The following is a 24972-nucleotide window of genomic DNA, read 5'->3' as shown; positions in this document are numbered from 1 at the left end:
GGGGTCATTTGTAAAGGGTCGGGGTGGGGTTTTTTTTTATCTGCTCAGGCCTCACTAAAAAATTAACAATGTGAATTGGAATCGGAACCGATTCCAATTCACATCTCTAACGATCCGATTTTTTTCTCCCACTATCCGAACCTGATCGCTAAAACGACTGGGCACATGATTCACATCTCTAATAATTTTATCTGAGCTGCAAGGTACCACTTTGTAACTGGAGATGATGTAACTGAAGACAATTAGTTAGAGTCCAGAGAAGATTATGTAAGAAAGTAGTCTCAAGGATGGGTGGGTAGAAGGGTTGGGGAGGAAGGAAATAAAACAGTTGATATTAGTAGCAGAAAAACTTCAGGGCAAGAATTCAATGTAGCATGTCCCTCTCTAAGAGGCAAAGGCTCCTTAATTGAAGCCTACTGGTAGGGAACTGGGAAAAAGAGTGAGCGTGTCACGGCGCGTAATTTGAAAATCCCCCCTGTGCAACTGAGTTTCGGGCCGCCCGCACATGCCCACACAGATGTTAAAGTCCAGTGTGCATGTTTGCACTGCCATTTTATTTTATAACATGCGCACGCACGCCAGAAACCACGTACACATGGACATGTGCGCGCGGGTCTTAAAGTCCACCCCTTAGTTTTTTGACAAGAAGAGCACTTCTATGCACAGTTTTTCAACAAATTCGCTGGGCACAAACATTCAAAAATTCATTGAAAGTTTTCTAAGCTTTGATAGATTTTATTGATACTTGAGATGATGCAATCATATTTATATATCATGCAGTTAGTGTTCAGGTGTAAGTGAAGATAGCATTTTGCTTTTCTTAATGTTAGATGCAGAGGTGTTAGATGAAGAGGGGGGCTTTTTCACTTTGTTGCTTCATTGAGCTGCTACCTACAGAAATAAAAAGAAAACATGATATATTACGTTGTAAGTTTGAACTGGTGTTGACTACATTTTTTGTATTTCTCATACTACATAGATGCAAGGATAGACAATCATGCCTAGAAATAATTTTTCACTTAGTCCAGATGTAGCAACATTGAGGGTCTGGTAATTATATTTCTTTCAATGTCCAGTGGGGTCAATGAATTTCCCTTCCTAGTTGTTTTGCCCACATTTTTGTCCTGTTTCAGAAAACCTGCTTATACTAATATGCTGGTCACAGACATGCTCAATAATGAAATATAATATTTAGGCTCCAAATAATAAACAATATGAATAACTTAACTTACAAAAAGTTAAATAGGTGTATAAATTGTTAACAGCGTTATGTGCATGTGGGTTCTAATCATCCACTTTAAAGATAGACCAAAAGTTCATCTTCTTTATTCACAAACAGTTGAAAAATATTTTTCAACCGGACCACGGCCACGTGGGACCCGCAGCCTGCCCAGCGAATCAGAAGCCAGGAGGCTGAAATCACAAAAAGACCCGGAACTGACGCCAAAACCCAGAAATACCAGCAAGGTAAGAGCCCTTAAATTCGGGCTCTCCCTTCCGGCGTCCCCTTTTTGTCGCTACCGACCACATCGCCTGCAAGTTACTCCCGGCGCCGCCCCGACCTGGGACTCAGCCCCGCCGATCGCTGCTTGCAGCCCCAGCCGTCCTGCACACTTACCCGCAGGCCACGTGGGTTCCTTGCCTGCTCTCCGAGCGCAGCTCCCTTCGCCTGCCCGGCCTGTTCGGTGCCGCCCCGACCCGGGATCCAGCCCCACCGACCGCCGCTCTCAACCCCGGACCACGGCCACGTGGGACCCGCAGCCTACCCACCTCGAGCCCGAGACTGACCTACTACTGTGCTGCACGTCGACACAGATCCACCCACACGGCTGATCTCACATCCGGATGTACTAACCCTATATAGCTAATAAGTTCTATCTTGGCATCTCGCGCCAGACGTCTCGCGTCTAAGGAGCGCGACAAAGGGGCCTGCCCCTTGTCGTGCCCCTTTGCGTTGCCCCGCTGTGTTGCCTGCTAACCTTCCTGACCTCCCCTGACCTCCTTTCCCCCTCCCCTAATATACTCCTCTGCTGCACCCCCATACTATAATCAGTCCATCTTATTTGCAACTAATCTTAGTACTCCTAATTCATCCCATGATGATTGGCAATCCCATCCACATACTCAAACACAAATACCAACCCTTCACGCACACACACCATAAACTTCATAATCTAAACAGGCACCTCATCCCAATCATGCTCACACCTTTCACACAATTCCTAGGCCTCACGACCTTATCCATTTTATTGTTTAATGCTCAATCTATCACAAAAAAACCTGATATATTATATAATCTACTACTGGACGACAAACCTGACATATGTGCCATAACTGAATCTTGGCTGAAGGACACCGACTCGATCCTCCTTAACCAACTGCCCAGCAATACATATGACATTTATTCCATCCCAAGACCCAAAAAAAAGGGAGGCGGGCTTCTACTCGCTGCCAGAAAAGAACTAAAATTAATCTCATACCCAGTCCAAATCAACTCAAAATTTGAAATCAGTCTGTTTAAATCACCCAACTTTCAAATCTGTCTTGCTTACATACCTCCAGGCATTCTTGAAAAAAACCCTTCTCCCCTTATTGAATATATTGCTCAAAATATCAAATTTGACACACCAGCCATTATTCTAGGTGACTTCAACATCCATGTTGATGCCCTACCACTCTCACCTGCTTCTGAAACTTTCATAACAGCATTAAAGGCTATGGGATTTACTCAAATCATATCTAGCCCTACCCATCAAGCAGGCCATACACTAGACCTGATTTTCACTAACGACTCCATCAACGCCACCGCTCCCACCTGCACCCCAATACCCTGGTCAGACCACCACCTTATTCACACCTCACTTACACTGCAATACAACACATCTCAAAAAACCTCAGAAGGTAAAACTATTCAGGTACGCAAGCTATGCTCAAAGGATTTTTATTTTATTTTTAATTTTTTATATACCGGAATTCCTGTATACAATACAAATCAGTCCGGTTTACATGAAACGAAAAGGTTGCCCTGGTCTGGGAGGTAGGACAGGGGTTATTTTACAAAGAACATTGAACAAAAACAATAAACCATTAAACAATTTTCATTAATTAAATTAAAATTAAGACAATTAGCGGGTTAAACATTGCATATTATTAACTGTAAAACAAAATGTTCCAAGTTCAATCAGGATAAGGCGCTTAGTTACATTCTGGAAATTGGAACGCTTGCCTGAAGAGCCAGGTTTTTAACTTTTTTTTGAATTCTGGTAGACTGGGTTCGAGGCGTAGGTCTGGGGGGAGAGCGTTCCAATGGTGTGGTCCTGCAGTTGAGAGTGCTCTTTTTCTTAGTAATGATGTTGCTGCAGGGGCGAACAGTGTGCCTCTGTAAGCGCTTCTGATGGGTCTAGAGGATAGGTGTGGACGAAGTGGAATTTGGAGTGATATAGGTGCGATGTTGTGTATTGATTTATGGATAATGGTGAGGGTTTTAAAAAGGATTCTCTGTTTGATGGGTAGCCAGTGGAGGTTGCTCAGAATGGGGGAGATATGTTCTTTTTTATTGGTGTTTGTTAGAATTCTGGCAGCAGTGTTTTGTACCATCTGTAGAGGCTTGATACTGTTGGCAGGGAGGCCAAGTAGGATTGCGTTGCAGTAGTCGAGTTTTGAAAAAATAATGGATTGAAGGACGAGGCAAAAGTCATTGAAGTGAAGAAGTGGTTTTAACTTTTTGAGGACTTGTAGTTTATAGTAGCAGTCCTTGGTGGTGGTATTTATAAATTTTTTTAAGTTAAGTTGATTGTCAAGCCATGCTCCTAGATCCCTGACGTCTGAGGAGAGATCAATATTTAATGAGGAGGATTGCGAAAGGCTGGGTGAGTGGATATGTGGGTCTTGTGAGATAAGTAGCATCTCTGTTTTGCTGGAGTTTAAAATCAAGTTAAGGTTGGAGAGGAGTTGTTTAATTGGCTGTAAACAGTCCTCCCAGAAGGAGAAGGTTTTTTGAATAGATTCTGTGATAGGTATGAGGATCTGGATGTCGTCTGCATAGAGGTAGTGGGTAAGCTTGAGTTTTGATAGCAGATGGCAGAGGGGGAGGAGGTAAATGTTGAACAGGGTGGGTAAGAGAGATGAACCTTGTGGTACGCCTTGATCTGATAGGATGGGTTCGGATTCCTTGTTGTTTATTCTGACCTTGTAGAACCTGTTTGATAAAAACGATTTAAACCAACTGAGAGCTGTGCCTTTAATCCCTATGTTTGATAGTTGGTCTAAGAGTTGTGAGTGGTTTACCGTGTCGAAAGCTAAGGATAAATCTAGGAGAACCAGTAGGTATGATTGTTTTTTCTCCAGATTCAGAAGTAAGGTATCAGTGAGAGAAAGCAGAAGGGACTCTGTACTACTAATGCTCTCAATAATGAACTGCACAATCTTAACCTTTCTGACGCCAACACTGCACTCACATCATGGCACTCTCTCACCAACACTGTCACAACCGAAACTTGCCCTCTACGCGCAAAGAAAATCAAATCCCCCAATACAACTAAAAAACCTTGGTACACCCCCGAAGTAAAAATGCTCAAATGCACACTTAGAAAACTAGAGAGAGACTGGCGTAATGACCCCTCTCTCACAAGACGCAATGCTTACAGAACAACCTTAAATAAATACCGAGAACAAACCCACAAGGCAAAAAAGGACTACTATGCCAAAAGAATTCATGATTTACAATTTAACTCAAACGCACTCTTTACATACGTCACCAAACTGACAAAACCCAATACCACCCCCTGCCCTGACAAAAATGCTGAAAAGAGAAGCGAAGAACTTGCCAAATTCTTTCATGAGAAAATTGCAAAAATCATGACTCGTTTTCCTAATAATAATCTTCCAACCAAACCTATCCCCAATACGCCTCTTGCTACCTTCAACTCCTTTGACCTCACCGGCTCCTTAGAAATTGAAAACACTATAAAACAAATGAAACCAGCCACACACCCTAGTGATACCATACCTACAAAACTCCTCATATCTATCCCAGAAATAATTGCTCCCCACATTGCCAACATCATCAATTGCTCCCTTACCTATGGTGAAGTTCCTACCGCAATGAAGCAAGCCATCATTAAACCCATACAAAAAAAACCCAAAGCTGAGCCCTCTGACCTCTCTAACTACCGTCCAATTTCCAATCTACCTTTCCTAGCAAAAATTCTTGAAAAAATTGTCAACACACAACTTACTGATTACCTGAAAAGCATAAATTTCTCGCACCTACTCAATTTGGTTTTCGCAAGCATCTTAGTACCGAAACCCTTCTCATCTCACTCACCAATGCCATCCTCACTGGGTTCGACAAAGGGCACTCCTACCTCATAGCCATGCTTGACATATCGGCAGCCTTTGACACCATAAACCACAATATCCTCATCACACATCTCAGTGAAATAGGTATAGCTGATACCCCCCTGCACTGGTTTGAATCCTACCTACGAGCAGACAATACAGAGTCAAATTTGGGGACAAAGAATCGCAAGTATACAACATAAACCACGGAGTACCCCAAGGATCTGCCCTATCCTCTACCCTCTTTAATATATACATCCTCCCCCTCTGTCACCTCCTATCTGAACTGGGTATCCTGTACTTCATCTATGCTGATGATGTACAAATCATCATCCCTATTACTGACTCTCTGAACAATGCCCTCAAAAAATGGGAAACTGCCCTTACTGACATCAGCGCACTCCTTACCAGCATTAACTTAGCCATCAACCCTGACAAAACCGAAATTATGATACTCTCCCCAAACAAAAACAACAACAAAGACTCTTCCACACTCTCTCCCCTCCCCGCGGCTATCTCTACTGAAAATGTCAAAAACCTAGGTGTCACAATAGACAACCAGCTTAATTTTAAAAAACATATCAACAATATTATAAAAGACGGATACTTCAAGCTACACACTCTAAAAAAGCTCAAACCCCTCTTATTCCAATGTGATTTCCGTACAGTGCTTCAGGCTCTATTATTTGCTAAAATTGACTACTGCAACGCCCTTTTGTTAGGCCTTCCCAATTCCACCATCCTCCCGTTACAAATGTTACAAAATGCTGCGGGCCCGCATCCTCACTAATACACGTAGGTCAGATCATATCACTCCTATACTTAAAGAATTGCATTGGCTTCCTGTTGCTCAAAGAGTCACCTTCAAAATATTATCCTTAATACATAAGACCCTATACACTGAGAATATGACCTGGCTTAGTAATGCCATTCAGTTCCGTAAACATTCCAGAATCCCCAGACTTCAACACGCTGCCACACTTCAATTACCCCCTCACAAAACTACCAGACTAGACACAACCAGAAAACGCGCCTTCGCTATAGCTGGCCCCTCCTGCTGGAACACTATGCCACCTGAACTGCGGCAGGAATCATGCCCAAAAAAATTCAAGCAGAAACTCAAAACATGGTTATTCTTAAAAGCATTCACATAAAGTACCAAATTCTTTCTCCAGCAATCCCCCCTATGCTTTTCCCTGAGTCTAAGTTTCGCAAATATGTATTATCCCTCTATGCTACCTAAGTTCCCCTCCTGCTACCCTACTACCCTACTACCCTTTTACCCTATACCCCACTACCCTCACCCTACTACTTGATTACCCTATTACCCTTTATAAATATTGTACTATTTGTACCATTTGTATTTAATTCATGCATCAACCTATTGTAATTATTTTATTACTATTACGCCTGTTTTTACATTGCCATATACCTTCTTTCAGTTGCTCTAGTTAAGCATTGTTATAATTTTCTAATGATCCTTCTTTAGTTGAACGTTAATTGTAAAGCACTGTTGCTATTTTCTATCTGTTCTAGCACTGCTGCTGAAACTTTGTTTGTATGTGAACCGTCATGATGTTACTAAACGAATGGCGGTATATAAAGAACCTCAATAAATAAATAAATATTTCCAAAACTCTTACCAGTAGTCCATCCAAACTCTTATAATCTCAAAAATAGAACTATATAGATACACTGACCCGGTTGTTGAAACAGCATCAAGGAGGTTACATCAAGATGGTTGGAGAAAATCTCAAGGAAATTTCAATGTTGACATTTTGGCAATTGCCATCGGTACAATACCTATTTAAGTTTTTATAAGTTGTTGTTCATTTTGGTTATTCCCAATTTGATTTTACAGAGATTATCTTTAAATATGGGTTTTGCACTCATTGTTCTATAGATTGACTGATATAATATTCAATAATATAAATTTTGCAAAACATACCACCAAACAGATTCATTAAAACAATAACAGGGGAAAAAAATCATGCAAAAATCATTATAAAAGTATTTTCTTTACTGATATGAGCAGAGTCCAGTAAAACCAAATGTACTTTACATATTCTGTTTTTTTTGTATGTGTTAGATGAAGAGCAGGCTCTGGTCTCTGGTGGAAAGAAAAAGATTGAGTAATGATGACAAATATATCAGAAGCCTGGAGCACAGGGGCTGATCACATGTGATTATGGCTGCCAGTTTCTGAACATGTGGAGCATTGCTATTGTCACATCCTCTGAAATACTGCACTGTTAAAGCTTATTCCAAAATATGTCCAGCTTTTGATTTTACTCCATTTAATCCCACTGGACACTGATAGGAAAATAATTACCAGACCCTCAATGTTGCTACATCTGGACTCCGTGAAAAATTATTTCTAGGCATGATTGTGCAGTCAGCATCTCCACTGTGTAGAAAACAGTAACATTGGTATTTTTTTTTTGTTTAAATAAGAGAATACATTACTTATGTATGCTTCATCAATTCAACATCTGTGTGGAAGGGCATCCGAAACAATCATAAGTAGAAAATGTGTGCACAGAAACCCATGCTAAAAATCTACTGTTAAAGTTGTGGCAGTTATACTTACATTTTTAAGAGAAAGACCTTCATTGATTTCTCTATTTTTTTTTTTGTATTTCTTCTTTAGACAACAGACACTCACTATAGTGATTATTAGCATGACAACAAATATAACTACCGATGAAGATACCGCTATCACTATAGTGTCCTGATTAGAGCCTTTCGTCTCACACCTTCTACCTGTAAACCACCAGTCATCACCTACTGGACATCTGCAAAATAAGAGAAACAACTTATGAATAGAACAAAAAATGTTGGTTTCATGGAGGTGAACAGTAAAGGGGGCTTGAACCATAACTTGATAAATATTCATTTATTTGCTACATTTATATATTACATAATCAATACAAAAATGAATAGAGCAGTGTACAAATAAAAACAGTCATAGTTATCCACAAAGAAACAAATAAAACAATAAACATAACAATAAAATTAAATGAAAACTTAGGGGCAGATTTTAAATACTTGCGCGAGTGCGTACTTTTGTTCGCGCACCAGGCGCGAACAAAAGTACGCTGGATTTTATAAGATACGCACGTAGCCGCGCTTATCTTATAAAATCCGGGGTCGGCGCGCACAAGGGGGTGCACATTTGTGCAACCTGTGCGCGCCGAGCCCAGTGTGGCCTGCCTGTTCCCTCCGAGGCCGCTCCGATTTCGGAGCGGCCTCGGAGGGAACTTTTCTTCGTCCTCCCCCCACCTTCCCCTCCCTAACACACCCCCCCCCGGGGCCCTATCTAAACCCCCCCCTACCTTTGTCGGCAAAGTTACGCCTGCTGAAAGCAGGCGTAACTTTGCGCGCATCGGCTGGCAGCCCCGCTCCATCCTCCGGTCCCAGGGGCTGGTCCGGAGGCCTCGACCATGCTCCCGGGCCGGCGCCACACCCCCTGGCCCGCCCCAAAACGCCGCGGCACGTCCCCAAAACGCCCCATCGTTTCGGGAACGCCCCCGGACACGCCCCCTCCCTCCCCTTTTCGAAAGCCCCGGGACTTACGCGCATCCCGGGGCTTTACGCGCACCGGCGGCCTATGCAAAATAGGCGCGCCGGCGCGCGAGAGCCCTGCGCACGTAAATCCGGAAGGATTTACGTGCACGGGCCTTTTAAAATCTGCCCCATAGGCTACAAAAATAGCAAACTAAAAATAAAAGCCCAACAACCATTCCATCTGAAATCATCCCAGGTATGCCAAAGAGTTGAATTCCGCCTTAGCTGAAACTGGGAGGCCTGGCCATCCCTGAGAGGCTGCAACTTAGAAAGCTCGATTTGGTACAGCATTTCAAATGCACCCGCTGAGCTAATACCATCGTCATATATCATACGTGTTTCTTTTTGCTTCATTTTACATCAAATTATTTAAATTGGGTAGGGGACAATATTTAAACCATCCTCACTAGTATAAAGTGCACAGATACTATTTGTCCAAGGACTTTTGCACTGATTTTCCCAGGAAAAATAAAAACTGAAAATGTAGGTCTCTAAAGATATACAAATGTAGAAAACCTCTCTGAATGTAACACATAGAAACCCCATGAAACAGAAAGTTTCATGCACCTTCCTCTTTCCATCATCTCTCCCATCCAGGTTCTTCTCTACCCCTCTATTTCCTTCATTATCTCCCCTCAGATTCCTCATTATCCCTTCAATTCTCCCTGTCCAGTTACTGTCTTCCTCTGCCCTGCTCTCTCCAGGATCCTGTTTTCCTCCATCTCCCTGCCTCACCCTATGCAGGACAGCACAGGGACACACCTTGACTGCCTTGTCTCAGTTCCATGGTGGCTCCTCTTGTCCTTGCCCTGTGTGTTTCTTCTCTAAACAGGAAGTGCTTCTAGGGAGAAGAAGAGCCACCATGAGCACCGAAAACATGCATTCTGGATTTGTGTCCATGATGCTGGCTGCCACCTCCCAGCCCCAATCAAGTCCAGCTTGCCATTACTTCCTCCAGAACACCATTATCTTTTATTGAAACTTATGTGAATCAGTTTCTACACATCACCTAGCATTCAGAGACCGGGCCTTCTCTACACCGGGACCTTCTATACGGAATGCCATTCCCCCTGATCTCAGACAGGAACCATGCTTACTAACATTCAGAAAAAGGCTTAAGACTTGGCTGTTTAAATATGCCTTTTCCCGAACCTAACTGAAGCACCGCAATAACTATTGATTGACTTTCAGCACAATCAGGTCGATACAGTAACGTTGAGTTAAAGATTCCCCGTCTGTAACGTGCTGGGAGCGCACAATACAGACGAGTAAGGCCATCCAGCGATACAGTCTCCAGTTTCACGCGTCCTTAGCGCTTCCTAAACCCTTTTCTAAACCCTTTCCGCACCCAGCATGTAAATGAACGAAAAAGCTGTATAATGAAGGAATTAGCTATTCCCCTGCGATACTGTAACGGGCGCTGATATTATCTCCTCCGTAACCCGCTGTTCTGCCGCGGCCTTAACCTGCTAGTTTACCGCCTCCCCCTAGTAGGAGTTAGTGTAGTGTAGTGTAGTGTAAAAACATTGCTTACCCGCCCTGGTCCCGTCCGGTCTCCTGCAGCCCCCGTCCGGTCCCCTCCTCCCGAAGCAAAAAAAAAACAAACGAAAAAGTAGCAAGGCTCGGGCCTGCTACGGTAAGTGTAAAAAGTGTAAAAAGTGTAAAAAACAAAAAACCTGTGTGTTATATAAAAAATAAAACAATTTTAAATACCTGTCGGAGGGCCGTGGGTCCAGGCGGCTGGTGGGCAGCGGGCAGCCATCAGCGGCATCCGGTAGTCCCTTCTCCCTTCCTCCCGATTTCGCACGGGCATTCATCCAGGCAGAGGGAGCCGACGGCGAATGACCTCCGGCTCCCCCTGCCTGGATGAGCGCCAAAATCACACGGGCGGGTCGGCAGCAGGGGGGGGGGGCGGCAGCGGGGGGTGGCAGCAGGATCCGGGAGCGGCGGGTAGGCAGCAGCGGGGTCCGGGGGGCAGCGGCAGCAGGATCCAGGGGCGGCAGTGGCAGCGAGATCCGGGGGGCGAGTAGCAGCAGCGTGTTCGATCGGGCAGGTAGGTGGGAAAAAAAGATGGCCGCCTGCACGGGGGAAAGCTGCAATTGGCCGCTGAAGACGTGACGTCACACCCCGTGATGCCAAACGTCGTGACGTCACGTCTTCAGCGGCCAATTGCACGCTTTTCCCGTGCCAGGCGGCCATCTTTTTTTTGCCACCTACCTGCCTGCCCGATCGAACACGCTGCCGCTACTCGCTCCCCGGATCTCGCTGCCGCCCCTGGATCCTGCTGCCGCTGCCCCCCCGGACCCCGCTGCTGCCTACCTGCCGCTCCCGGATCCTGCTGCCGCCCCCCCCCCCCCCCGCTGCCGACCCGCCCGTGCGATTTTGGGAGAAGGGACTACCGGATGCCGCTGATGGCTGCCCGCCGCCCACCGGCCGCCTGGACCCACGGCCCTCCGACAGGTATTTAAAATTTTTTTATTTTTTTATATAACACACAGGTTTTTTGTTTTTTACACTTTTTACACTTTTTACACTTTTTTACACTTCCTGGTACCTGTCATTTCAAATGTCATTTGAAATGACAGGTACCAGCGCACCCATTTTACTGTATAGGCGCTGTTACAGCGCCTATACAGTAAAATGGGTTGCGCGGGCATAACCCTTCCCTAATGCTTCATAGCCGCGGCATGCATTTGCATGCGATTAGAAGAGAGAATCAGGCGTTAGGTCAGGAGAACTGTGCGTGCGGGGAGGAAGGGTGCGCCTGACACTGCCGCACTGTTTTTACCGCGGCCTTACTGTATCGAGCCGAATGTAAATAATTGCTCATCCTACTGTTAAGTTACTCTAGCTTTGTCTTCTTCTTCCCCTAGTTCTAGCACCCTTGTTTTATTGTAACTTTTTTGCTCCTCTTCACTTGTTTAATGTTCAAGGCTTTTTACACCCCCTGTTAACTGTAAACCAGCAGGATGTGATTGTATCATGAATACCGGTATAGAAAAGCTATAAATAAATAAAATAAATAAGACGATCAGAACATAGGATGTGCTGTGCTGGTTCAGAAAACAAGATCCATTGAGCCCAACTCTTACCCGCGTAAGTGGGCTTTTGAAAATTGCTATAATATATACCATGGCTGTTGTGGTACATGGGAGCACCAACGACATAGGAAAATGTAGACTGGAGGTTCTAGAAGGCAAATTTATACTTTTAGGTAGAAAGCAGAAATCCAGAACCTCCAGGGTAGCATTATTGGAAATGCTCTCTGTTCCATGCACAGGTACCAAGAGGCAGGCAGAGCTCCGGAGTCTCAATGAATGGATGAGATGACGGTGCAAGGAAAAGAGATTCTGTTTTGTAAGGAACTGGGGAATGTTTTGGGGAAGGGGGAGTTTTATCTGAAGGGATGGGCTCCACCTTAACCAGGGTGGAACCAGGCTGCAGGCGCTAACCTTTGACAAGGAGATAGAACTAGAACAAAGGGGAAAGCCCACAATCGCTCAGCAGCGCATGGTTCAGAGAGAGGTATCTTTGAAGAAAATAATTGAAGAGGAGAATTAGGGCATCCCAGCATAGAGGTTCCAATAAAAGCAAAAGTAGTCCATGTGCCTATAAGTAAAGAATCACTTGAGCTAAAAGATTTCAAATTATCTCTGTCAACTGAAAAGCAGAATGTTAATACAAGCAAAAACACACTTTGAAATGTTTGTATGATAATACCAGAAGTCTAAGAAGTAAGATGGGAGGGTCAGAGTGTATAGCAGTGAATGATGAGATAGACTTATGGGTAAATTTTAAAAGGAACGCACATGCACCTATAAATATGTGTATTGCAGCGCGAGCAAAAATACACCTCATTTTATAAAGTACTTGCCTAGCATATAAAATACTCTTGCCGCACACACTTCTAAAGCCTTTAAACACGTACCTTGCATGCTCGGAGAGAGAGAGAGAGAGAGAATGAGAGCACCTCTGTATAGAGTCAGTCTGACACTCTATATGTATGTACCACTCTAGAAGGGCACTTTGAATAGGGGTGGGTTTTCGGGAGGTGGGTTGGGGGTATTGTTACAGACACATTCAGAGGTATTCATAGTCTTGGACCCACCCCCAGAATGCCCACGACCTGTCCCTTTTCCACCTCCTTATTCTGAGTGTGTATACATGCATCTATGCGCACCCTTCCCAGCTTCTTAACATTTGTGTTGCTCGCGTGCAGCCCACATACATGCGTATGTGTCTGTTTTTGCGCGAGCAATACTTTTAAAATCTGTCTCCTAATTAGCATCTCAAAGACATGGTGGAAGGAAGATAACCAGTGGGATAGTGCTATACCAGGGTACAAATTATATTGTAATGATAGAGAGGAGCACTTCGATGCGGGGCTGGTGCTTTATATCCAGGATGGCATAGAGTCCAACAGGATAAAGATCGTGCAAGAGACTAACGAGTAAATTTTAAAAGACTGGGGCATGCCAATACAGGAGATACGTGCAGAAGAGCCAGCAAATTAAAAAGGGGCAGGCCCAGGTGGACTCTGGGCAGGGTGTGGGCAGGCTGGGACAGGCGCTGTCCTGCTGAAGCGCGCACTGGCAGCCGGCTGACATGCACAACTTACTACTGCTCCGTAGAGCAGGTAAGTTGAGAAAAAAAATTGGAAGAAGGAATTAATTCTTTGCTTCAATGTTTACTGATAGGGATGGTGGGGAGATAACTGTTCTGGAGACGGTTTTTAAGGGTGACGAATCAGATGAACTGAACCAAATCACGATGAACCTGGAAGATGTAGTAGGCCAGACTGACATAATGAAGAGTAGTAAATCACCTAGATCAGATGGTATGCAACTCTGGGTTCTGAAAGAACTCAAAAATTGAAATTTCAGATCTATTACAAGAAATTTGTAACCTGTCATTAAAATCCTCCAGTGTACCTGAAGACTGGAAGGTGGCCAGTGTAACCCCTGATATTTAAAAAGGGTTCCAGAGGTGATCTGGGAAGCTGTAGATCGGTGAGCCTGACTTTAATACTGGGAAAAATCGTGCAAACTATTATAAAAAATAAAATCACAGAACATAGGGATAGACATGTTTTAATGGGACACAGCCACCATGGAGTTACCCAGGGGAAGTCTTGCCTCACAAATCTGATACATTTAGTTGAAGGGGGTGAATAAATATGTGGAAAAAGGTGAACTGATAAATATGGTGTATTTGGAATTTCAGAAGGCGTTTAACAAAGTCCCTCATGAATGAGGCTTCTAAGAAAACTAAAAAATTGTGAAAGAAATTGAACAGGTTAATGTGAATTGGTTATTTACTCTTTTGGATAATACAAGGAATAGGGAGCATGAAGTTAGCAAGTAACACATTTAAAACAAATCAGAGAAAATTATTTTTCACTAAAGGCATAATTAAGCTCTGGAATTCATTGCCAGAGGATGTGGTTAAGGCAGTTAATGTAGCTGGGTTAAAAAAGGTTGGGATTAACACACTAAGGCCTGGATTTATCAAAATGCGATAAGTATTGCATGTGATAGCAAAAGGGGTGTGTTTTATGCAAATAGACCGTTTATTGCAATTTGCGCTAATACCTATGCGAAGAGCTAAGTTAGTGCAAATTGTGATAATGTTTTCACACTTTGCGATACGTGCCAGACCTGTTGTAATTCCTACATTCAACCACTGGTGGGGGGGGGGAGAGAGAGAGAAACTCCCTAGATAGGTATTTATATCCCTATGGGAAGCCTACCTAGTATCTCGAGGTGAGGTTTACGTATTAGTGTAGGAGGTTAAGGGCCACTTTGACATTCAACGTGAGACGTACGAACAGAAAAGTGGTCTCTTGTGAAGATTTGATGACTTTCGGAGAGAGGAAACTCACCCAAAGATGAGATTGGTGCAATGTTCTCTCCACCTAGCTTGATGTTATGCAGGTAGAGAGTCCATCAAGCTAGGTGGAGAGAACATTGCACCAATCTCATCTTTGGGTGAATTTCCTCGGCAAGACTCAGCCATATTAGAGATAGTGTTTTATAGGGATGTGAATCATTTTTTGACGATTTAAAATATCGCCTGATATTTTTAAAATCGTCAAAAATCGTTAAAGAGTGCGATACAATAGAAATTCCGATTTATCATGAAAAATTGTTAAGCGGGTTTGTGTCCACTAACGGGAGTTATTTGGGGGGAGGGCGGGAAAACCGGTACACCAAAACAACCCCTAAACCCACCCCGACCCTTTAAAATTAATCCCTTACCTTCCCCCACCTTCCCAAACCCACCCAAAATGTTTTAAAATCACCTGGTGGTCCAGTGGAAGCCCCGGGACCGATCGCCCGCTCTCGGGCCATCGGCTGCCACTAATAAAAATGGCACCGATGGCCCGATAAAAAAAACCCACCTGACCCTTTAAAACTGACCCCTTAGCCTCCCCCACCCTCCCGACCACCCCCAAAAATGTTTTAAAATTACCTGGTGGTCCAGTGGGAGCGCCGGGAGCAATCTCCCGCTCTCGGGCCGTCGGCTGCGCTAATAAAAATGGCGCCGATGGCCCTTTGCCCTTACCATGTGACTGAATGGCCGGCGCCGGCCATCCAGTGCTCCTACCATGTGACAGGGGCCGGCAATGGCATGGATACCCTGTCACATGGTAAGGGCAAAGGGCCATCGGCGCCATTTTTATTAGCGCAGCCGACGGCCTGAGAGCGGGAGATTGCTCCCCACGCCCCCACTGGACCACCAGGTAATTTTAAAATGTTTTTGGGGGGTCGGGAGGGTGGGGGAGGCTAAGGGGTCAGTTTTAAAGGGTCAGGGTGGGATTTTTGTTTATCGGATCGGGCGCAGCCGATAAACAAAAAACCAATCGGGCCGGATGATAAAAATTATAAGATTTGAATCGGAACCAGAACCGAACCGATCCCGGTTCCGATTCACATCTCTAGTGTTTTATCTATTGCGGGTACTAAAGTCTGGAACTCTTTACCAACGCACTTGAGATTTTCACCAGAAAAAAAGCAATTTAAAGCCAAATTAAAAACTTGGCTATTCAAATGTGCATTTGCAGAGTATGAATCGTTAGTACAGGGCATGAACTTGTAGATATGAGCTGCAAAACACCGGATTATAATATGTGCTTATCTTCTATGAATTTTGTTTCATTTTTATTTTATCTTTTAATATTAAGGTCTATTTTTACTGTTATTTATATATGATAGATATTTTGTGTTAGGCTTAATTCTTATGTGATTTTATTTGATTTTATCTTTTCTCTTAACAGCTAATTTATTTATCTTCATCTTTTGTAGTTTTTAGCTGTTACTATTTTTAACAAAACATATTTCTGTATGTGTTTTTCACCTTGTAAACCGTGGTAAAGGCATGTCTGATGTAACAGTATATAAATGCTAATAAACTAAACTACGTTTGACATTCAACGTCTCACGTTGAATGTCAAAGTGGCCCCTAGTCCCATATACTAATACCTAAATCTCACCTCGTGTTACTAAGTGGGCCTCCCATACAGGCCGATACATACAGTGCGCTCCAACAGAGCGCACTGTTAACCTGCCCCTGGATGCGCATTTTCCCTTACCCCTTATTCAGTAAGAGGCGGAAAACATGCATCCAACCTGCGGCACCTAATAGCGCCCTCAACATACATATGCATGTTGATAGCCCTATTAGGTATTCCCGCGCGATACAGTAAGTAAAATGTGCAGCCAAGCCGCACATTTTACTTTAACAAATTAGCGCCTACCCAAAGGTAGGCACTAGTTTCTGCCGGCACTGGGAAAGTGCACAGAAAAGCAGTAAAAACTGCTTTTCTGTGCACCCTCCGACTTAATATCATGGCGATATTAAGTCGGAGGGCCCGAAGAGTAAAAAAAGTAAAAAAAAAAATTTAAAATGGGCCAGCGGCTGTTGGGCCGAAAACTGGACGCTCAATTTTGCCGGCATCTGGTTTCTGAGCTCGTGGCTGTCAGCGGGCTCGAGAACCGACGCCGGCAAAATTGAGCGTCGGCTGTCAAACCCACTGACAGCCGCTGCTCTGAGTCAAAAGGAGGCGCTAGGGATGCACTAGTGGCCCTAGCGCCTCCTTTTGCCCATTTCTACCGCACCACCTAATTTACATATTGAATTGCGCACACCGGTGAGTGGCCGGTGTGCACGCCGGGAGAGCGGGCGTTCGTCCGCTCTCCCACATTTTTACTGAATCGGCCTGATAGGGATATAAATACCTTTGGCTAGTCTTTCTTTCTCACTCTCTCTCTCTCTCTCTCTCTCTCCAAACCTACTGAAACAGGCCTTTCAGGAGACATTGCGAAATGCTAACACCTTACCGGAACTGTAAACCCAGCCCACTCCCACCCCTAACTCCTCTTCTTTTTCGGATTTGCATTGCACCATACGATATGGTGCTATTGCATGCGTTAACGGGGCTTTTCGCATGTGAAAAGCCCTTAACGCATGGAAAAACGCCTTAGCGCATTTTGATAAATGACCCCCAAAGCTGTTTATTTCAATGCACTATCCTAGATCTTTTTCCTGGGTGGTAACTCCTAATATAGAACCTAATATCGTTTAACTACAGCAAGGGTTATTTTTCCCACTATGCATCACCTTGCACTTGTTCAAATTAAATTTCATCTTCGATTCGGATGCCCAATCTTCCAGTCTCGCAAGGTCCTCCTGCAATTTATGACAATCTGCTTGTGTTTTAACTCTGAATAATTTTGTGTCATCTGCAAATTTAATCACCTCACTAGTCATACCTCTTTCCAGATCATTTATAAATATATTGAAAAGCACCAGCCTAAGTACAGATCCCTGAGGTACTTCACTGTTTACCTTCTACTACTGTGAAAACTGACCATTTAATCCTACTCTCTGTTTCCTGTCTTTTAACAGTTTGTAATCACAAAAGAACATCTCCTCTTATCCCATGACTTTTTAGTTTTCTTAGAAGCCTCTCATGAAAGATTTTGTCAAATGCCTTCTAAAAATCCAAATACCCCAAATCTATTGGTTCACCTTTATCCACATGTTTATTCACCCCTTCAAAAAAAATTAGGCAGATTTGTTAGGCAAGACTTCCCTTGGGTAAAGCCATGTTGACTTTGTTTCATTAATCCATGTAGTGGAGCCATAGGGAATAAAGAGAGGCAAAAATCTAATAACCTGAGATATGGCACCAATCTCCTGACCCACATGGGTTGGGGTAACGTCACCAAAGCAACTGGTAGAAGTAGGCAGAAGTATTGCAACTTCACCAGTATCTGACCAGCTACTTGGGGTGTATAAGGTGGTAGAGGTCCATGCTTGAGGTGTGTTGAAGTGTCTTCCAAGTCCACTGAGGGAGCTGGGAGAACTATACAGATGTACTGCAAACATTACCAGTTACCTGCACACTGGCTTCTTGTTCTCTTCAATGCAGATTCCATCATTTAAACAGTAATTCTCACAGAGGGATGATGAATTTGTCACTGGTCTTGTAGTGGTAGGTATAGGCATGGGTCTTGTAGTAGCAGATACAGGCATGGGTCTTGTAGTGGCAGACACAGGCATGGGTCTTGTAGTGGTAGGTACAGGTGTGGATTGCGTCAGTCTTAGATGTGATATATCTAAGAGAAAAGAAAAACAATGGTGTGAACCAATATAAGTGAATTTAAAACTCTGTCTATAAAGTCACTACTTATTTGTTTGGTCATGGAAAATATAATAATTTTATGCAGATGGGATTTGTTTATATTAAAAATCTCCAAAACTAAATGTATGGCATAAGAGATTGTGGAGATCAGTTTTATTCAGCCGTGTTCACCAACAGACTAGAGCAGAGGTGTCCAATTAAAGAGCCACAAACAAGCCTAGTTTTCGGGATATATACAATGAGAATGCTTGAGATAGATTTACATACGTAACGAGGCCCAAAACTAGATCCTGAGTCACTATAAATGTGTCCTTGTTCAGGGATGTCAGTTAACCTTTCCTGTTGAGTTATTTCATGATGAGTCATTATTACAGAGGTTTATCAAGGGGATTAGGGATATTCCTTTAAGTGAGTGTTATGAGGGGAAACCATAAGGGAAAGTTTCCTTGCGGTCAATATAAGGTGGCGTCTAGAGTGGGAAAGAATCTTTGATTCTGGTTCCTATTACAGATACTGGTTCCTATTACAGAATCTTTGATTCTGGTTCCTATTACAGATACTGGTTCCTATTACAGAATCTTTGATTCTGGTTCCTATTACAGAATCTTTGATTCTGGTTCCTATTACAGATACTGGTTCCTATTACAGAATCTTTGATTCTGGTTCCTATTACAGAATCTTTGATTCTGGTTCCTATTACAGATACTGGTTCCTATTACAGAATCTTTGATTCTGGTTCCTATTACAGATACTGGTTCCTATTACAGAATCTTTGATTCTGGTTCCTATTACAGATACTGGTTCCTATTACAGAATCTTTGATTCTGGTTCCTATTACAGATACTGGTTCCTATTACAGAATCTTTGATTCTGGTTCCTATTACAGAATCTTTGATTCTGGTTCCTATTACAGATACTGGTTCCTATTACAGAATCTTTGATTCTGGTTCCTATTACAGAATCTTTGATTCTGGTTCCTATTACAGATACTGGTTCCTATTACAGAATCTTTGATTCTGGTTCCTATTACAGAATCTTTGATTCTGGTTCCTATTACAGATACTGGTTCCTATTACAGAATCTTTGATTCTGGTTCCTATTACAGAATCTTTGATTCTGGTTCCTATTACAGATACTGGTTCCTATTACAGAATCTTTGATTCTGGTTCCTATTACAGATACTGGTTCCTATTACAGAATCTTTGATTCTGGTTCCTATTACAGAATCTTTGATTCTGGTTCCTATTACAGATACTGGTTCCTATTACAGAATCTTTGATTCTGGTTCCTATTACAGAATCTTTGATTCTGGTTCCTATTACAGATACTGGTTCCTATTACAGAATTTTTGATTCTGGTTCCTATTACAGATACTGGTTCCTATTACAGAATCTTTGATTCTGGTTCCTATTACAGATACTGGTTCCTATTACAGAATCTTTGATTCTGGTTCCTATTACAGAATCTTTGATTCTGGTTCCTATTACAGATACTGGTTCCTATTACAGAATCTTTGATTCTGGTTCCTATTACAGATACTGGTTCCTATTACAGAATCTTTGATTCTGGTTCCTATTACAGATACTGGTTCCTATTACAGAATCTTTGATTCTGGTTCCTATTACAGATACTGGTTCCTATTACAGAATCTTTGATTCTGGTTCCTATTACAGAATCTTTGATTCTGGTTCCTATTACAGATACTGGTTCCTATTACAGAATCTTTGATTCTGGTTCCTATTACAGATACTGGTTCCTATTACAGAATCTTTGATTCTGGTTCCTATTACAGAATCTTTGATTCTGGTTCCTATTACAGATACTGGTTCCTATTACAGAATCTTTGATTCTGGTTCCTATTACAGATACTGGTTCCTATTACAGAATCTTTGATTCTGGTTCCTATTACAGATACTGGTTCCTATTACAGATACTGATTGAGAGGGGAGCACCACAATTCCTAAGAGGGCACCTAGTCAGCTGTGCCCAGCAGATGCCATGAGAGACAGGTAAACCATTGCTGGGCTCTTGGGTGATGCCCAGAGGCAGCCCAGATGGGTTATAGACAGTATTCTACATGGTACAAAGTTAAACATGGCATCTTTCTGCAATTTTAATGCAAAATTACTATTTATTGCTTATTTTAACTGATTGAAAATTTAAAAAAAACAATGAATATGGCATGTTCACAAGTTTGGTCACCCTTCTAGTCGCGTCATTACTACCTATTTTTAAAAAGTGTTAATAAGGCCCTTGACTGTTTAGGTCTTCAATTAGTCAGGTGAAGACAATTCCACAGTTGAATAAATATTCTGACCCTTCTAATCTCTCATTGTTCTGTCTACTTTTAACAACCATGGATTCCTCTAAGTTAGCTGTGTAAGCATTTGAAAATGAAGATAAGGTAATTCACTTTTACAAAGCAGGAGAAGACTATAAAATTATCTCTAAATAGTTCCAGCTAGCAGTTTCAGCTGTCATAAATATTTTTTAAGAAATTATAAATTAAAGTGTCTTGTGTGCTAGTGGTTAAACAGTTCAATTTTTATTTCATCAGTCCAAAGTACTTTGTTCCAAAAGGTTTTGTTTTACATACTTTAGGCAATAATTTTTGTGATGAAATCATAAAAAAGGCTTCCTTCTTGAGCTTTCCCATGCATATCATTGTTGTATAAGCAATTCTGTACTGTGGACAATTATGCACGTGTCAAGTAAATTTTTCAGCAGGTCACGTGCCTTAACCTGTGGTTCTGTTTTGTAAATCTGACAATTTTCATCTGTTCTATCATATGTTTTTCTTGGTCTTCCAGATCTTGCCTTCACTTCAATAGTTCCATGTAATTTCCATCATAGACGACTTTTGGAGTGTGCAACCCGTGCAATCGAACAGGGCACTGTGACTGAGATGCTGCACCTTGAAGAGAGGCCCAGAAGTGCTATGGTGGACTCCAGCCTGCTGCAACCTGAAGAGAGACACAACAGGACCACAGCAGACCCCCCCCCCCCATCCTGCTATGGCTCAAAGAGAGGCCTGATGGGGCCACAATGGGCCCCATCCCACTGCAGCATTAGATATTTCTGGAAGGGCTGCAGCGGACTCCATCTTCCTGAGGCCTGAAGAGAAGAGATAAGCCCTGAGAGTGCAAGTGTGAGAGAAAGTGACAGCCTTTGTGCATTTGTGTATGTGTATGTTTATGTGTATACGAGCGATCCTATGTGCATATGTGTGTATGTGAGAGAGAGAAAAAGGAGCCTTTGAGTATGTGTGTGTGTGTGAAAGAGAGTTTATGTGTCACACATGGGCTCTCACACACACACATACATACATAGGTCTGTGTACATGTGTGTATGTGAGAGAGAGGAAATGTGTGTGTGTGTGTGAGAGCTGGGGCATGTGTATTCAGAAGGCATTTATAAATGAACATGTGTAAGTGTGTGTGTGTGTATGTTGTTTGTGTGTGTGTGTGTGTGAGTCTGTGTGTCACACATAGGCTCTCACATGCACACAGGCTTATGCACGCACACACACACATAGGAGCAAATTTTAAAAGAGTTGTTCACAATAAAAGACCATTTACGCAAATATATGGCCTGAGCACAAGCAACTCGTATTTTAAAACTGGCAAATTATGTGCATATATGCGTATATGCATGCAAGAGAACACGCAATAAAAAAGGGGTGGATTAGGGGTGGGTCAGAGCATTCTGGGATGGGGCTAATATGCACTTAGCTGAGTTAGAAGGTAGGATGAGGCTTGGCTGGGCTGGAAGGCAGCATAGTGCAGTTTCTGGAATCCAATGGATTGCAAGATCCGAGGCAGCTTGATTTTACCAGAGATAGATATTGTCAGATGAATCTGATCAATTTATTTGATTGGGTGACCAGAGATTTGGATCAAAGGAGAGTGCTAGATGTACTGTACTTGGATTTCAGTAGGGCCTTTGATACAGTTCCGCATAGGCAACTTATAAATAAATTGAGCACCTTTGATATCGGCACTAGAGTGACTAATTGGGATAAAACTGGCTGAGTGGATTGTGACAAAGAGTAATAGGAAAAGGAGTTTATTCTGAGGAGGGGAGCATTACTAGTGGTGTGCCTTAGGGATCAGTCATTGGACCGTTTCTTTTCAACATTTTCATGGGCTATATAGCGGAAAGGTTTGTCTTTTCGCAGATGATACCAAAATCTGCAGTGGGTAGATAGCCAAGAAAATATGAGGAGGAAAATATGAGGTGGAAAATGTGAGGAGGGATCTAGCAAAAATCAAGGAATGGTCTAGGGTCTGGCAGCTAAAATTTAGTGCTAAAAAATGCAGAGTAATTGGGGGTGAAATTCTTCTAAGTATGAAAGAAGAGCAGGATCTGTGGGTCTTCATATCTGATGAACTTAAGATGGTGAAACAAGTGGATAAAGTGATAGCAAAAGCAGAAAAATGCTTGGCTGTATAGAGAAAGGAATGGTAAGCAGAAAAAAAGTGATATTGCCCTGGTTGTACTGCCTCAGTTCTCATTCCTTAACTTGAGTGCCTATGCAGTCAGTTAAACCTTATTCCCAGCTTCAAATAACAGAGAAAACTCAGTCTTTGAATATCAAACAAGATTTATTGGAATGATGAACAGTTCAACACTCACAGAATATAAAGGCATCAAAAGTAGCCGCTCAGAAAGGAGAGACTGTCACTGTCTGTCTGGAAGCTCAGTAGGCTGAAGGAGTCAACTGGAGCTGAGAGAGAAGCTATAGAATGTGAATGGTGAAAAGCAGTGCTTCTGCAGAGCTCGAAGCAGATTTAGGAAGAGCTACTAGCCTGTAGAGAGCCCAGAACCAACTAAAGGAAACTGCAGGAAGCAAATTGTCCTAGGCATTCCAAGCAGCAAAGGACCAATGAGAATAGGCAAGAGAAAACAGACAGATAATGCAAAATAGGAAAGATCCAATAAGGAGATCAGAATTAATCAAAAGATAACCAATCAGGAACAAAAGCTCTACAACATAAAGAAAACCTAAATTGTGTCAATGAGATAAGACAGTTAGGGTTGCCAACTTTCAACTGTGAAAATGCTGAACACTTGGACACGTGGAGTAAACATTTTGCCTATGCTCTTCCACATGACTATTTACAGCTACCCTGTAAAAAGTTATGCTTCACTTTCCTCTATATTTTGATACATTTATCTTTATAATGCTTTCAATTGTAAAAAGTTTAATTTCACCTTCCTATATATTTTGATACATTTATCTCTGTTATCTTTTCCGTAGGAAAAAATATCAGCAGAACCAGGGGTCACGATTTGAAGCTCCAGGGAGGAAGATTCAGAACCAATGTCAGGAAGTATTTCTTCACGGAGAGGGTGGTGGATGCCTGAAATGCCCTTCCGGAGGATGTGGTGAAGACCAGAACTGTGAAGGACTTCAAAGGGGCGTGGGATAAACACTGTGGATCCATAAAATCAAGAGGCCGTCAATAAAGAGTGGGTGGCTCGCCAGAATGACGGCTACTGCCTGGACACAATACCCTTATTCAATAAACATACACATGCTTACTGTGACTCCAACATCGCTCTAAGCTACAACAGCAAGAGGAAATGTGGAAAAAAGGATTCGCACTCACAAAGCGGGGAGTAGCTGGCGTGTTACGGCGGTTACTACCCCAAACTAAATAAGCCTGATACTTCACTTTCAATGCATATCCAGCATAGCTCTCTTCTTCAATGGCAGGGGAGAAGAAAAACTGATACTTCACGCATATCCAGCATAGCTCTCTGCTTCAACGGCAGGGGAGAAGAAAAACTGATTCTTCACGCATATCCAGCATAGCTCCCTGCTTCAACGGCAGGGGAGAAGAAAAAAGGATTCGCACTCACAAAGCGGGGAGTAGCTGGCTTATAGAAACATAGAAACATAGAAATGGCGGCAGAAGAAGACCGAATGGCCCATCCAGTCTGCCCAGCAAGCCTCACACATTTTTTCTCTCATTCTTATCTGTTACTCTTAGCTCCTTGTTCTATTCCCCTTCCACCCCCACCATTAATGTAGAGAGCAGTGATGGAGCTGCATGCAAGTGAAATATCTAGCTTGATTAGTTAGGGGTAGTAGGGGCAGTAACCGCCGCGATAAGCAAGCTACACCCATGCTTATTTGTTTTACCTAGACTATGTTGTACAGCTCTTGTTGGTTTTTTTTTTCTTCTCCCCTGCTGTAGAAGCAGAGAGCCATGCTGGATATGCATTGAAAGTGAAGTATCAGGCACATTTGGTTTGGGGTAGTAACCGCCGTAACAAGCCAGCTACTCCTCGCTTTGTGATTGTGAATCCTTTTTTTCTTCACCCCTGTCGTTGAAGCTATGCAGGATATGCGTGAAGCATCAGTTTTTTGCTTTTTTTTTTTTTCCCCTGCCGTTGAAGCAGAGAGCTATGCT

General features: G+C 42.8%; 1 protein-coding gene across 1 annotated transcript in view; it reads right to left on the bottom strand.

Moving 5' to 3' along the window:
* Positions 1–841: 841 nt before the first annotated feature.
* MEP1B (meprin A subunit beta) overlaps positions 842–24972 on the bottom strand; it is a 117958-nt gene continuing 93827 nt past the window's right edge. The window contains exons 12-15 of the mRNA XM_029587181.1: positions 18308–18527; positions 7931–8135; positions 5327–5483; positions 842–891 (exon numbers count right to left, since the gene is read on the bottom strand). Coding sequence (XP_029443041.1) covers positions 842–891; positions 5327–5483; positions 7931–8135; positions 18308–18527 — 632 coding nt within the window. The remainder of the gene's footprint in view (positions 892–5326; positions 5484–7930; positions 8136–18307; positions 18528–24972) is intronic.

The sequence above is a fragment of the Rhinatrema bivittatum genome, chromosome 2 (assembly GCF_901001135.1).
Source record: "Rhinatrema bivittatum chromosome 2, aRhiBiv1.1, whole genome shotgun sequence".
Classification (NCBI taxonomy): domain Eukaryota; kingdom Metazoa; phylum Chordata; class Amphibia; order Gymnophiona; family Rhinatrematidae; genus Rhinatrema; species Rhinatrema bivittatum.
This window is presented reverse-complemented; position numbering and strand designations above follow the sequence as displayed.